At 35.6% G+C, this 16111-nt stretch overlaps 1 protein-coding gene across 3 annotated transcripts in view; it reads right to left on the bottom strand.

Moving 5' to 3' along the window:
• Positions 1-16111, bottom strand: part of SLC4A10 (solute carrier family 4 member 10) — a 210272-nt gene that overhangs the window by 87319 nt on the left and 106842 nt on the right. For all 3 annotated transcript variants that reach the window (XM_087435291.1, XM_087435292.1, XM_087435293.1), the window contains 3 exons: positions 14883-15040; positions 11726-11813; positions 3096-3242 (listed from right to left, as the gene is read on the bottom strand). In XM_087435291.1, the coding sequence (XP_087291417.1) occupies positions 3096-3242; positions 11726-11813; positions 14883-15040 (393 nt within the window). The remainder of the gene's footprint in view (positions 1-3095; positions 3243-11725; positions 11814-14882; positions 15041-16111) is intronic.

Here is a 16111-nt window from a genome sequence, read left to right as displayed (position 1 = left end):
CAGCAGAAAGAACAGCCAGTGGGACAGTCAGGAGTGTGGCTGCAGGGTTTGAAGAACAAGGAGCAAGGAGGCCACTATGGTTGAAGAGGACTAAGCAAGGAAGAAAGTGGGAGGAGATGACTTCTGAGAGGTAAAGGGAGGCCAGATCGTGTAGGTTTAGTAGACATTGTTAAGTATGTGGCTTTTATTCGCAGTGAAATGAGGAACTTTTGCAGAGTTTTGAGGAAAGGAGCAGCATGATCTAACCTGGAGTCACTCTGGCTGTTGTGTTGACAGCAGATTCTAGAGGCCAACAGTAGAAACAAGGAGACCAGTTAGGAGGCTATTTCAGTAATCCAGGAGAAAGATGATGGTAGATAAACTAGGGTGATGGCAGTGGCAGTAGCGAGATATGGTATAATTCTGGATAAATATTGAAGACAAAGCCAAGAGTATTTCCTGGCAGAATGAAAGTCAGGTAGAAGGGAAAAAAATAAATGTTTTTGGCTTGATCAACTGTAAATATAGAGTTAGCACCTACCAAGATGGGAAGGTGCAGATGGAACAGATTTTGTGAAAAGATCAGAGTTTCTTATATACTTCAAGAAGCACTATATTGCTTTTTCTAATATAGTTGCAAAGGTGTATAAAGGTACAGAAATGAGACAACCTACAACTCAGTTCAAACTTTGGACATGTTAAGTTTTAGAAATCTATAAGACATGCAAGTGGAGACACAGGATAGGCATTTGGATAAATAACTCTCAAGTTCAAGGTGAAAAATAAATTTGGGAGAGGATTTAAAGCTATAAGATTGGATGATATTACCAAGAGAATGAGTGTAGATTGAAGAGAGAAGATGACTAAGGACCGAGCCCTGCATCACTTCAACATAAAGAAATCAGAGAGAAGAGGAGGAATCAGCATAGGAGACTGAGAAGGAATGACCAGTGAGGTACAAGGAAAACCAAGAGAGGGTGGTGTTTTGGGAGCCAAGCAAAGAAAGTATATCAAAGAAAAGGTAGTCACCAACTTTGTCAAATGCTGCTGATCCATAGGCTAAATAAAATGCAGACTGAGAATTGACCATGGGATTTAGCATTGTGAAGATCATTGGTGACCTTCGTGTAAGCAATTTTAGTGAGGTGATGGAGGCAAAAGCCTTATTGGAGTAGGTGTAAGAGAGAACTAGAGAAGAGGAATTGGAGGCAGGTAGTACAGAGAACTCTTCTGTGGCATTTAATGCAAAGGAGAACAAAGAAATGGGTGAGTAGATGGCAGTGTATGCTAATAAAAATGATATAATACAGAACAAAAGAACTGATGATATAGGGGAGACAGTGGAGAGTTGGTGAAGTAATGTCTTTGAGTAGGTACGAAGATCTAGTGCACAAGTAGAAGGCTGATTTTGGATAATTCATCAATAGTAATACATGGGAAGGCAGAGTATCTGGATAGGTGTGGTGGGGGAGTCTATGGAAGTTCTCTTTTGATCATTTCAAATTTATCAGGGAAGTGGAAAGCAAGTCAACATTTGAGAGTGAGGATCAGGAAGGATGGGCTGAAGGTTTGAGGGGAGAAAATAGGTGTGAAATAGTCATCTAGAAAGAATGATTGAACTAGGGAAATACAGTATGATGAACTTGCAACATGAAGGGCCCACTAGAGGTATGTGGCCACAAATTATGTGAGATCAGTCAGTGCAGTTATATGTTTTCCTTCAGCCACACTTAGTTGCATCAAGAGTCTCATAAAAATATTTTTAAAAATACAGAGCTCCCATGTCTCAACTTGCCTCAAAAACATCATTCCTCAAAGGCAGAGTATTTTCAAAAATGCTTGACTTCAGTTTTAATGTTTCAAGAACTAATTGGTATTAATAAGTGACCTTTAAAGTCTCACTCTCAATGTATTAATATTTTCACTGAATTTTTCCAATTAACATCAATTAAAGAGTTCCTTTCTTACTACTTCAGGAAGCATTATATTGTCTTTCCTAATACTGTAAGTACAAAGAAGTATACAAGTACAAAAATAAGACAATCTTTAACCCTTACAATTACTCCCTAAGCAACTTCTTTTATTTTAGTAGTAGATCAACTGAAACTATGTGGCTGCAGTTATAGAATCACAAAATTGTAATTAATGAGAAAAGGAAAGCAAATAATCTTTAATAATTATGAAATGACTTCAGAGTGAAAATATAGAAATGAGTCATCAGTATATTTTCCTTAAATTGATAGTGGGATTGAGATGACTTTTTTAAACACTCATGGTTGACAGGTTGACCTGCTCATTTGCCCACCTCTGGCTAGTCAGAAAAACTTCTAAGTCCAGGGCTGGGCCAATTAGGCCATCTGTCACATCAACTAGGGCAATAGAATCAGACCAGCCAGGACTCCCCAAACGCAAGGCTGAGTAGATGACACTGGGAGCGTTGTAGGAGGCAGATTCAGTAGGAATAGAAGTGGCAATATGAAGAGTGGGCTTAACAAACATTTGACCATCACACTCAACAAAGTCATGCCTGCAATAAGAAAATGATGCCAAACAATTCCAACAGTCTTTCTATCTTTCTCGATTGTATAATGAGTAAAATGCACATTAGATTTTTATAGGCAGAATTTTTACAATTTTCATACTATACACCCACACAAAGGTAATATAAACATAAAAAATTCTTCCTAATCATAAGTGTGATTAGCAGAAATAAGGAGTTTTCTATATAATATGACTAAGTCATGCCTTTGAATTTTCCTAACACTTGTCAATTTCAAAGTAATGTATCAGAATATAGAAAGACAGTAATGGGCTTTTTTCCAAGCTATATTTTACGTCTTTATTATAATTTTCCCCTGGTACACCCTTTTTTAAGGTGGGTCTAAGATCTTTCCAGGCATATGAAACTGTTTGATTTAATAGTGTATCATTAAAACCAATTTCTCAGTGAGGCACGTTGAATAGAATCAAGGAAGACTTTGTAACTTCATGCCTCTGCCTTCCCAGAGGATATAATTAAATAATTTGCACCTTTTTGATGGGTTATACTACTCTAGTACAGGTATTTAAAAGACAACAAAATGATGGGACTCAAGAGTATTTTCAAATATACATACCTGGGAAGGAACATTTTTGGGAGGCTCTATTCGAATGCTTGGATCCCATTCTCCAGGAGGGAGAACAGTAACCTGATCCAGAAATTCATCAATTCCTGATACCAAATCATTACGATCTTTAGCTTTGTAAGCAACATCATGAAATACCTATAGAAGGAAAAGAAGTATCATTTATAGATAAAAAACAATTATAAAATCTTAATGTGTTCAGTGTTTTCATTTCCCAGTTATCTCACATGTGATTATAACAATTTGAAGAAATAGACAGCTCTAACTAAAGAAGTTTTTAATGTAAAATATTATAATTTAGTTTATTCTATGAATGCACACAGATATGCATTTTTCTTAGACTGCTAGAATGAATGTTGAAATTTCCGGAGACAAGAGTAAGGGAAAGGGAAAGGAAGATGAAAGGAAGCTCATTAAACTGGAATTAATGATTCAAGCTTGGCAAAGTTTATTTACATGTGGGTAAATCAAACTTTCTGAAAGAAGCCCTTGCTTAAAAATAGAGAAGAAAATTCATAGAATGTATTAGAAATTTTAGCAATATTTATACCCTGGCATACATAAACTAATTACAAAGGTTAATTTTGTCTCAATTTTTAAATAATAATAAGGTTATAAATTAGCATTTTCTGGATATCATATCTACACAGTGTAGGAAGTATATTTCCATTCAAAGTATCAGTTACATTTATATACACAAAGACACACACACAGACACACACACACATGCTGTGGTAGTCATTTAGGCTATTGACAGACACCACAGTTCTTCTAGACACATGGTAGGACTGCATTCCTTGCCTTCTTTGATATTAGGATTCAGCGTGCTCTATTTAGGTGTACATATGTCACTTTCAAATAGAAGTTATGAGCATTGGTCTGTGACTCATCACATTGCCTTTTGTCTGCCATAGTGACTGAGAAAACACAGGTCGAGATCGAGCTTCTATGGGCCTGGGTGCCTGAGTGGCTATGACGAGCAGAGCCCCTCTGCCAGCTTGTGATGGACACACAGCTTGATAGAAATAAATCCTTGTTGTTTTAAGCCATTGAGATTTTAGTTGGTTTTTCCTGCAGCATAATCTAATCTCGCCTGTCTGACATACAGGGGAATGATATACTTAATATAATAAGTGGGGAAAGTAAAAATAAAGATAAATGGGGAAAAACTAATTTACACTAAGCATAATATAAATACTTCTGATATTTTTTGTATTTCACATAATATGAAACAGAACAAATATTTGAGGTTTGGGACTACTGTATTATTCTTTATGCTGCTCTGTATTACAGTGACCAAATATTCCAAAATTTTCAGGAAAGTTGTGCTTTTGAATATTCTATTCTACTTTTAGACCATTTGTTTAGTGTCTGGTTTGATACTCAATCTAAACTGCTGAAGAAGTGATAATGATCATTTTCAAAGTCTTTTTTTAACTTTCCAGCTAAGAACGTTTCATAAAGGATCAGTGATATGATAAATATACAGTCTTTGCTTAGGATAATATGAAGACATCAAAGATATATTAACAGTTTAGTTGTAGTTTGAGAAAGAGATTTTTTAAATATTGAAAACATAGATTTCCCTGCCATAAGCCACTGAATTGACGGCTCAGAATATCTGTCCTCTTATAAAATCTTTATAAGGCCATGAGACATAATCTGAATATTTAAGAATTGCAAATGTTCTTAAACCCAGTGAGAGTTTAGCCACTCTACTCTTTCCCTGATCATAGCAACTCTCTTGAAATCTTTCTTGATTTGGTCTCACTTAATTAAAAAAAACAAAAAAAAACAGTTCAAGACGTCACATGATCCTATACCTGCTTTAGACAGACGACTGTCCAAATTCATTCAGAACAGCTGATTTCCTAGGATTTTAAAGCTCCTCAAAGATATAGACACCAAAATTTATTTGATTTTAAATTAAAAACCTTATTTACTATTGATTTCCTATCACCAATTTCCCCAATAACTTAATTACTTTAAATGGCTCTTCTCCCTTCTCACTGTCTAGCTAACCAAACATTCTGATTTCAACATACATCTGCGAGAAGCCTGCCCTGATCCCCTCTCAAACAAGATTAGATATCTTGCTAATACTCTCCTAACGCCTTGTCCTTTTTTTGATAGCTTTCACTGTAATTATAATTATTTATTATAATTAGTTATTAATTATATAATTAGTTGTTTAATACTATTTTTTCTGCTAAAATATAAACTCTGAACATTCATTCAATAAATATTTATCAAAGTACTTAAGTGCTAGGGATACAGCAGTGAACAAAACCAACAAAAATCTACGCCCTCATGGAGCCTACATTCTAATGGGAGGGAAGAGATAGGAAATAAGCAATATCGGTGAATATATATGAATGATGGAAAGTGCTATGAAGAAAAACGAAGCAGGAAAGAGGAACAGGGTATGACTGAGGGATGTTGTAATTTTAAACAGGATGATTAAGGAAGGCCTCAACGAGTAGATATTTCAGCAAAAACCTGAAGGAGGCAAGGATGCAAGCTGTGTAGCTATCAGAAGCAAGAGCTTCCAGGCAGAGAGAATAGCCAGGCAGAGAGAATAGCCAGGCAGAGAGAACAGCCAGTGCAAAGATTCTCCAGTGAGAGCATGCATGTTATATTTGAGAAGTAGCAAGGAGGCCAATTTCTGGGAAGCAGTGAGCTAAAGGGAGAGTAACAGGAGATAAGGTCTGAGAGGTAAGATGGAAGAGACAGAAGGACATCTTGTAGGAGTTTGTAGATCATCATAAGAACTTTGACTTTGCCTCTGAAAGAGGTGAGAAGCCATTAGAGGGTCTTGAGTGGAAGAGTGACTGCTCTAGCTATGGTGTTGATAACAGAAGGAAGTGGGGCGAGGGCAGAGAGAACAACTAGGAGTCTACTGCAATAATAGAATAATAATGGTGGTAATGGACCAGGTGATAAGAGTGAAAACCAGGTGATAGTTGAAAAATGAGAAGTAGTAGGATTCTGGATATGTTGTGAAAGTAGAGCCAGGAGGATTTACTGATAGATTGGATTTGTCTGTGAAAGAAATAGAGGAGTCCAGATGACTTCAGGGTTTGTTCCATGAGGCCAGCCACGTTGTCTTTAATTCCTACCACTATCTCCAAGATATAATAGGCAATAAATATATATTCATCACAATAACAACATAAAATATGTACTATTATCATTCCTAGTTTGAAGATGAGGAAATTGAGGCAGAGAGAGTTGAGGTTAACCTGCCCAAGATCACACAACTAGAAAGTGCCTTCCCTTCCTTCCTTCCTTCCTCCCTCCCTCTCTCCCTCTCTTCCTCCCTTCCTTTCTTTCTCTTCTTTTCAAAAGATAGGAGATTCTAGATCACCTTTGTAAGGTGATAGAAATGATATAGTAGGGAGGGAGAAACTGATAATGTAGGAGCCAGAGTGGATAATTAAGGAGCAAAGTTCTCATCAATGCAGTGGGTGGGAAGAAGGAAGAATCCAGAAAAGGAGACTGAGAAAAAGCAGCAGTGAATTAGGAGTAAACTCCAGCAAATGTGTTTGTTTTCTTCAAGCCTGCTTTTACTATTTTTGGACCTTTGTTCTTCCATATATTTCTTTTTTTTTTTTTTTTGTGAGGAAGATCAGCCCTGAGCTAACATCCATGCTAATCCTCCTCTTTTTGCTGAGGAAGATTGGCTCTGAGCTAACATCTATTGCCAATCCTCCTCCTTTTTTCTCCCCAAAGCCCCAGTAGGTAGTTGTATGTCACAGTTGCACATCCTTTTAGTTGCTGCATGTGGGACGCGGCCTCAGCATGGCCGGAGAAGCGGCGCATTGGTGCGCGCCAGGGATCCGAACCCCGGCCGCCAGCAGCTGAGCACGCACACTTAACCACTAAGCCACAGGGCCAGTCCCATATATTTCTTAGAATAAGCTTATCAAGCTCCTTGATAAATCCTGTTGGAATTTTGGTGGGAATTGCATTGGTTCCTCTCCCTATATATTGCCTGCCTAGATTGTTGCAATGCCTCTTAAGTGGTCTCTCTGCTTTTGCCTTTGTTCCTCCACAAAGGCTGAATCCAGCAGCCAAGTAATCCATTTAAAATGTAAGATTAATCATGTCATTCCTCTACTCAAAATCTTCCATTTGCCTCCCAACTCAAAATCCTTATGTGACGTACAAATACCCTACACAGACTGGCCCGTTACCTCTCTGACCTCATCGCCTACTGCCCTCTCCCCTTCTCCCTCCTACCCAGCTACGTCGTCCTCCTTGCTGTTCCTCAGATATTCCTGGCACATTCCCATCTCAAAGCATTTGCCCTTGTTTATCCTTTTGCTTGGAAAGCTGTTCCCTCAGATATCTAAATAGCTTGCTCCCTCTCTTCCTTTAGGTTGTTTGCTGAAATGGCTCTTCAGGAAGGGCTTCCCTGACCACCTGATTTTAACTTGCAACTCTCCCCATCCCACCCACATCTCCCTTCCCTGCTTTCGTGGTTTCCTCCATAGTACTTATCACCATATATCATATATTTTACTTATTTATGTGTTAGTCTGTCTTTCCACTAGATTATTAGCTCAATGAAAGAAAAGGCTTTCGTCCATTTTGTTCACTGATATGTCCCCAGCAACTGCAAGAATGCCTGATGAATAGTCCATATTCAGTAAATATTTGTTGAATGAATTAATGAAGAACAAAGTGAGGAAGGGACTTGTCCTACTAAAGATCAAGGCTTATTCTAGTAAAACTACTATAATTAAGATAGTGATGGCACAGAGGTGGATAATTTTTTTTTGAAAGGTAGGCATTGCTAACCATTGAATAAATGATGGACTAGTCAATGAATGGTACTAAGCCAAGTGATTATCTATATAAAAATGAAATTGGAACTCTACCCACACATCACACACAAAAAGCAATTCTAGGTATATTAAAAACTTAAATATGAGAGATAAAGTATAAAATTCATTGAACATAACATAGAAGGATACATTTATGACCTCGAGGTAAGCAATAATACAAATCTCAAAGATTTAGAGTCAAAACAAAGCACACAACAAATTTTAGTTGTTCTTCATGAGAAAAAAAGAAAGAGAGGTGTCCAATAATGTCAAATGCCAATAAGAGATTAGGTGACATGAGTGGCAAACATAGGATGGTATATTTTGTAAATGGTGACCTTACTGAAAGCAGTTTCAGTAGAATGGTAGTGACAAAAATCAGACTGCAATACGTTAGGAGATGAATGAAGCTAAGATATTCAGGACCAAGTAGAGACCACTCCTTCAGGGCCCTTGATATTCAGATTCAACCAACACCTCTTCAGCGGTAGATGCCATGTTAAGCAGTAAGGGATGTCATTTTAAGGATGGGGAAAATCTGGACATTTATTTCACATGTATTTCTTAAGTAGCTACTATATGTTGGGCATGTTTGCTGATTGAACAGAAAGAGTCAGTGTTGACTTAAGATCTAGAAGATAGAGACAGAAAATTATTAGCTCAAAAATCCAGAACAAGAAAAAGACAAACAACGCTACTCTTCTTAGTAATTTTTTGTTATTGTTTTTGCTTTTGTTTTCATTAAAAAATGTTATGTTAACATATAATGACTTTATTATTGTTATTTTAAATGAATTCATGAATACATTTTTTTTAAATTCTCAGTTTTAAGTTCTATTATGATAAATATTGACACACTATTTATATAAACAAAAGCTTTTTGAAGTGCTTAATAATTTTTAAGAATGTAAAAGGATCAATACATTGGTAGTAGTACTAACAAACAAAATCATATGATTTATCTCTAGTTATACTCAACAGAAAGGGAGAAAATAGATTATTGGATTGCTTCAAAATAGGTATTGCTAGGATGACTAGCACATTCAATCATTAATTCATTAAAAAAAAAAAAAAAGATTTATTGAACCCTGACTGAGGGCCAGACACTACACTAAGTCTGAAAACTCAAAAGGAAAAGACAGTCTACCTACAAGGAGTTCCCAGTACAGAGAGGAAAAAATCAAACAGAGCTCAGTCAACAAATATTTATTTGAGCAACAGACAAAATCAGGCCACAAAAATGAATATTAAGTGGTAACTGCTCCCATGGAATTTACACAGTTTGATAAGGCAATCCAATTCATCATTTTCTTAACCAAAGTAAACTCTATGAATCAACATATTAAATTTTTTTCTTAATGAGTATAATTAATCAATAGCCTTCAAAGCAATTACATAAGCAGAACAATTTTTCTACCAGGGCTTTGAACAATAAAAAACTTTTTTCTCTTTAAGAAGTATTTATTTATTTATTTATTTATTTATTTATTTATTGATATTCAATGAATGTGCTATTGTAATTCACATGTCCTATTATAATTAACAGCTTTCATCTTTTGGACTAACTTTCTGCTTCTCTACCCCACTGCTCATAGAGAGTTACAAATTGCCCTAAAGCTAAGCTCTAAACTTTCAAGTCTAAAGGATTTGTGTTCGAGCCTTCATTAGACGGCTGATGCTTGTTCCCAAATGAGGTAGTTCTCATTAATCAAGGAAATAGATGGAAGTCCCTTCTCTGCTCTCATTCTAAATCTAAAATGTATAAAACATGGATGTTTCTCTGTTGTTCTACGTGCACTTGACTAGTCTACAAAACTTCGGAAGTGACGTCTTTCTGTTGAGAAAATCTTGACTCCTAATTGGGGAAAGGGAGGATGAGGAAAAGAGATACCTTGAGTATATATGCACCTCCCATGACACAATATGCTCCTCTCACCAGATAACATGTCCCATGCCCTAGAGATATGTTAATGTAATGCCTTAATGTCTTAGATGTGGAAACATAATATAACATGAAACAAATGTGCATGAAAGCGACAGTACTTAAGTTGTGGAACACAAATCACAGTGCCATTTATTTTGCAATACTGTAAAAGTTGCAAAATATTAATTAATATGGAAACACTAAAAGCAAAGATACTGTGAGTGTCTTCTCATAGAGAATTCTGCTAGAGCAGGTTTGTGGTCCTCATGAAGCTCTTTTTTCACTCTCCTGTCTTCTCCCAGATTTCCTTAATAGAATATGTTACTCATTATAGTGGATTGAACAGTGTTCTCTCAAAATATATGTCCACCTGAACCTCAGAATGTGAGCTAATTTGGAATAAGTGTCTTTGCAGATGTAATTAAGGTAAAGATCTCAAGATGAGATTATCCTGGATTATGGTGGGCCCTAAGTCCAATGACAGATATGCTTATAAGGGACAGAAAAGGAGAAGCACACACAAACACAGGGAAGAAGGCTTGTGTTTGGAGATGGAAGCTGAGATTGGAATTTTGCTGCCACAAACCAAGGAATACTAGGAGCCACCAGAAACTGGAAGAGACAAGGAAAGATTTTCCCCCTAGAGACTTCAGAGAGAATATGGCCCTTCTGACACCTTGACTTCAGACTTCTGGTCCCCCAGAATGTGAGAAAATGAATTACTCTTGTTTTAATCAGTCAGTTTGTGGTATTTTTTTATGGCAGCCATAGGAAACTCATATGCTCATTAAGTTGGTTCTTTCTGAAACTGATGAAAAAAATGTTTTTCTTCTAGCTTTTCTTTTCCTACATGTAAACATCAATAACTAACTCATATAAAACCATAAAACATAATTTTAACAGATATAATAGAAGAATGTATATCAAACCCCAAACACAAGTTCAAATTTTCAGATTTCATAAACTTAGGAAAAATTATATACAATACTAATTTGCTTTTTTTTATAGATTTTCAGGTATCTGAAGCCATGTATTTCAACAAATATATTATTAAATTATTCAGATGAGATTCTAGAAAATGTATAATCCCATTTGTTATTTACTATTAATTTTGAACTTATGTCCCTTCTGTCATCTTTTGCATCTGCTCTTCTTTAACAATAAAACAATAAAAACAGATTTCCATGAGGTGTTTGGGAAATCAAAAAAACCAGTTATATGATACCACTTTTTATCTTATTTTTATGATCTTATATTTGAGACGTACACCTCTTTAAGAAGCTGATGAAAGCTTTTTCCAGTACAAAAGAAAAATCTACATCTAAATTTTTACGTAGAAAAACTTGTGTGCTGTATCAGAGAGATCATGGGCCCCTTGAAATTCATCTACAGCTCCTCTAAAGCTGCAAAAACTCCCAGGTTAAGAACATTTTCATTCAGGAAATTTTGTAAAGAGAGTTAATAGACGTTGCATGGCTTTTGGGTGTCATGTATACTATTCAGATAAACTGCCATTGTTTTTTCTTGAGACCTTAAAATTATTTTGCCCAAAACAAGATTAGCAATGATATTAACAATGGTGCTCACTTTGGCAGCACATATAAGGGGAATATTATAAATATTCTAAATGTCACTAAATAATGAATTTTCTTTAGAATTTGAGGCTTTAAAGCATTATATTCATGTATGTGAATTTACTACCCCTTTCGAACAAATTTTTCCAAAGGAAGTTTCATACTGGAAGCATAGAAGAAGGGCGATTCAATAAAGAGAAATCTGATTCACAGAAAATTATCATGAATACAGGAACTCCAAAAGTTAGGTGTACCTAGTAGGGGGAAATGTTCCCAATGAACTTGAATAAATACCTCATCTGTCATTAAGGTTGCAATTGATCTGCCAATCTCATGGTACTGTTGACTCTTTCCCAGGGGTCCCAGAAGAATGAACAAAAATCTGTAATTAAGAAAAAAACACACGAATGTCTCAAGGTAGAAATATAAAAATAATTTTAGTAGTACAGAATCACTCATCTCAAAGGAATTACTGAAGATGGGGATTTTAATGTAAAACACTTTCATATTTTTTCACAGTTTATTATTATTTTGAAACATTTTACAATGATTGACTCTTATGCTTAAGATCCTTGAGGATTGGGAACACCTGGTTATTTTGATCTCAGTGTTTCCCCCATTTAGTTACCTGTACAGCCTACACAGTTGTTATTGAGAATTTTAAGGATTCTATAATCTTTAGAAGAGAAAGGTGGGAAAAGTAAAATCTGATTAAACCTTTCTGAATTGGAAGGAAGAGAACTCACTAATACGTAAATTGTAGAACTAGTTCGAAGGGGAAAAAGGTAGTACAGTAGTGTAAACAGAGAACACATGGTCAAAAAAACAGTAGGTGTATGTAAAATTTACATTAAATAAAGAAATTATTGTCAGAAATCAAAGATCAGTTAGGCAGAAGAAAATGGGGAGTTAGTGATCTATTAATTCCAATGCTGCAGGAATAAAAATACCAGCTGCACTGTGATATTCCATCTAAATCAGGTTGAAAGTCTGGCAAACTCATCACAACTGGAGCTTTTGAAGAAATCAATACGTGCTCTAACTTTGGAGAACTCGTAGTCGTCCTGTCTCTGAAAAGGTCAATGCTGCAGGGAAATTGTGGAAATTAAAAAATGCGCTATATTCGGTAATATAATTCTACGATGTTAATTTGTTAAATGGTTTATGCTCTTAAGTATGAAGACTAATGGCTTTATAAGGTGTACTGAAATAGTTACTATCATTCTACCCTTCATTTAGTTATAAACTTTAGAGACTGTACATGTTTTTACATGATGCATATATTACACAGTCTTAGAGGATTTGACATTAATTTTTTGTGTCAGTTATAACTGAATCCAAGTCAATTTTTACTATACAGAAATGTCCACTGTACATTTAAAACAGGAATAGTTTAATGTGGTGGCAGATGCTTTATCAACTATAATACTTTCAAGAAATTTCCTAACCTATGTACATCTTGCTATTTTTCAGGTTTCCATTCCATGGGCTATTTATAAAGTCCTAAAAGATTACTTTCTGACATTTCTACTGTGTGTTGCTGTTATATTCATGGTATGCTCTTTTGTCCTCCTAAGGAGGCGTAATTAGGAACCTTGAATAGCTTTCTTTATTCTATTTGTCTAACAAATTTTCTTCCATTTTTCACCTTTCCTAACTAAATGGTCTAGTCTTTTTAATCTCTCCTTATACAGTGGCTCTACTGTGCCCCTAATTTTTCCTCCACTGTTCTCTACACATATTTTGCCATGTCAGTATGAAATGAGGTCACCCAAACCTTGACAGTTTTCAAAGTGAGAATGTATAACCCCATTACAGCTTTTCTCCACTCCTGGGAATTTTTCTTTTCTTTCCTTTGAAATACAGGAACTATCATTGTCATAAATAGCCATCGTTTACTGAGAGTTCATCAGACACCTTCCTAAACAGTGGAACAAGAATGCATCACTTGGAAGACTGAAAAGGAATTTTACACTACTAAATAATACCTCTACAATTAGTAAGTTTGACATCTTAAATCTGAATCCCAAATTCCCAGAAACACTGAATAGGTTGCAGGTTGTATATATAAAAATATGGTCTTAATCATACAGTCAGATGCCACTTTAACATGCTCAGTTCATCCTCTGCCTTTTTAATAAAAATTGGTATGTATCAGAAGTCTCAGTAGCCCTCCAACAAGATGAACAGACACTTCTTTCTGCAATCCGAATGGTAACCAGGTTCCTGCTGCAAATCTGCTCCTTCCACAGACTCAGGCATAGGTACTCAAACACTGAATCCCATTTCAGTAAGCTGAGCTCTTAACAAAATGAGGCCTCTCCTGATTAAACTATGCTATATTTTTGGAGTATCTTATCCGTAATCAAAGCACAGAGTGATGTAACCTGCTATGTCTTGAGTTAAGCCCAAAGATCCCTAGAGGAAACATATTCTACAAAACCGGTTGCCACAACACCCGAACTTTTACTCATTTTAACTTGGCTAAGGCTTTCAGTGTTTGGAAGAGGAAGCACACTAACGGCATCTGAAGCAGTTACAGCATCAAACAAAGGGCATCAGCCATGTGGGAAATGGGGCCCTACATAATATTCAACCATGGGATTAGGATCAGAGTGAAAGGCTGTCTGTATACAGGAATCACATTTGATGGAGGGAGAAGGGAAGAAAACAAGGTCCCCTGGATGAATTGCTAGGAACCTAAAGTGCTGAAGTCAATATTCTTTTTTTTTTCCTTCACAATTTTGCCCGCCAACAGTTTTATATCTATAAAATAGAGATAAATGATAAACAACATAATTTAGTTTGTATTATCGCTAAGTTGTTAGTTTTTATGTATTGTTAAATGAAAAACAAGCTTGGGTAATCAAATTAAATTTGCACTTTTGATGTGGATTCAACCACAGTGCCATGATGCTATTACCAATGATTCTTCAGACTGTATGCATGGGAGGCATACTGTGCCTAGGATTGAAATATACAGTACATTAGATCCAGCAGGGACTATCCTAATGATCGCACTTACACGTTAGGCCTACTCATTCAAGCATAAGCCAAGCCTTGGAAACTTTGATCTTTCTGAGTCTGACCACAGTCATATACAGGATCCGCTCTTTAGCGCACAGGCTAATACAATCTTTGAGAAAAGCCTAACACATTATCACTTTTTACCAATATTGTAAAAAAGGATTTACATGGTGATATAGACCAGAGTATACAGAGATGAGGAGCATGCCCTAAAAAACAAAAATAGAAGTTTGAGAGGAAGGAAGAAGAGACAGAGTAATTTTTAAAACACTTTTTCCCCTCCTCCACAAACAAGAAGAAACAATAGTTTTGTGGATTACACATTAGTTTCTAGAAAAAACTCAGGAAATTATGTTTACTCCTTGGTTTTTTCCACAAGAAAATGGTTTAAGAAAAATGCAAAAGATGCTCTTATACTTTTTACCTGGTTGGGATTGGGACTTCAGCCAGTCCTTGAAGCAATACCGCTGGGGACAGCCTGACAAACGCAACTACAGTTCGATCCAAGAACTCCAATTCCCCGACTAAGATGTTTGAAGCTTCAGCACCTGGAGGAATCTTTTTCATAAAATGCAGATCAACCTGCGAGCATCACAAAGTAAAATAAGATAAATCAAAATTGGAAAAATTTGCTAAATCATATCCTAGTACAGTGCTTCACATATGGTAATCCATCAATAAATACAGTTTAAATAAATATAGCTTATATAAGTATAGTTTAAAGAAATTTTTTAAATAAACATCTCATTTACCCTTTAAAAATAATGTTTTTTTCTTTACTTGTGTATTTTTCTAATTTGCCATCAGTAAGCCAAATACACTAGTTTCTCTACTTAATTTTTTAAAAAGAAGCTTCTTTAGCATCAGCAATCTTGAAATTTGGGGGGGGGAAGAGCATATGCTCCATTAAATGAATATAACTTAATCATAATTTAATTAGCATTTGCCAATAGATTTAAATATTTTTATAATAAATTATTTTAATTTTGTGCATAATTCATCTCAATTAATACTCAAAATATGCCTATTTCAAAGGAAATATAATCATATTTTTCCTTGAAGTATAAACTATGACACTAGTCTTCATTTTTATTCTAGCTATTCTGTATCCTTCACATTTTATAGTTGGCTTGATCATTCTTCTATTTTAATTTCTCATCAGAGAATTTAGATATGGCAGAGCAAAGAAAACAAGAATAAAAGTATTAACATATGGAGTTGCTGAAGAACCATAGTTGAACTTCTGATATGAGATGTCTATGATTGAAATGAATGCACACAAAACAAAAGTGGTCATTAACAAGAAGAAATGCTTAGAGTAAAAGGTGAAGTCTGAAAAACGAATGTAAAATATTCTTAAGAGTAAAAAACGATTTTTATACACAGGGCCTCAGTGAAAACCAAGCAGTGACTTTAAAGTCAATTTTCCAAGGCCCACTTCTTGTTTCTAATTCACTTGAGTTGCTTTTTACGAAAATCTTTCTGCAGGGAGAATAAAAGTGTACCTGCTGTAGTAATTAGTTTTATTATGCTCTCATGTTAACAAAATGGGGCCCAAAGATTAAAGTGGGAATAGCCGAGAGAGAGAGAAAAGAGCTCTGGCAAATACAGGTGAGGATGAGAAGATTTTTTTCAGCCACATATTTCTTTTGC

The sequence above is a fragment of the Ceratotherium simum genome, chromosome 9, assembly GCF_057802395.1.
Source record: "Ceratotherium simum simum isolate JZ-2026a chromosome 9, ASM5780239v1, whole genome shotgun sequence".
NCBI lineage: Eukaryota > Metazoa > Chordata > Mammalia > Perissodactyla > Rhinocerotidae > Ceratotherium > Ceratotherium simum.
Note: the sequence above shows the minus strand (reverse complement) of the source record. Positions and strands in the feature narration are given on the sequence as shown.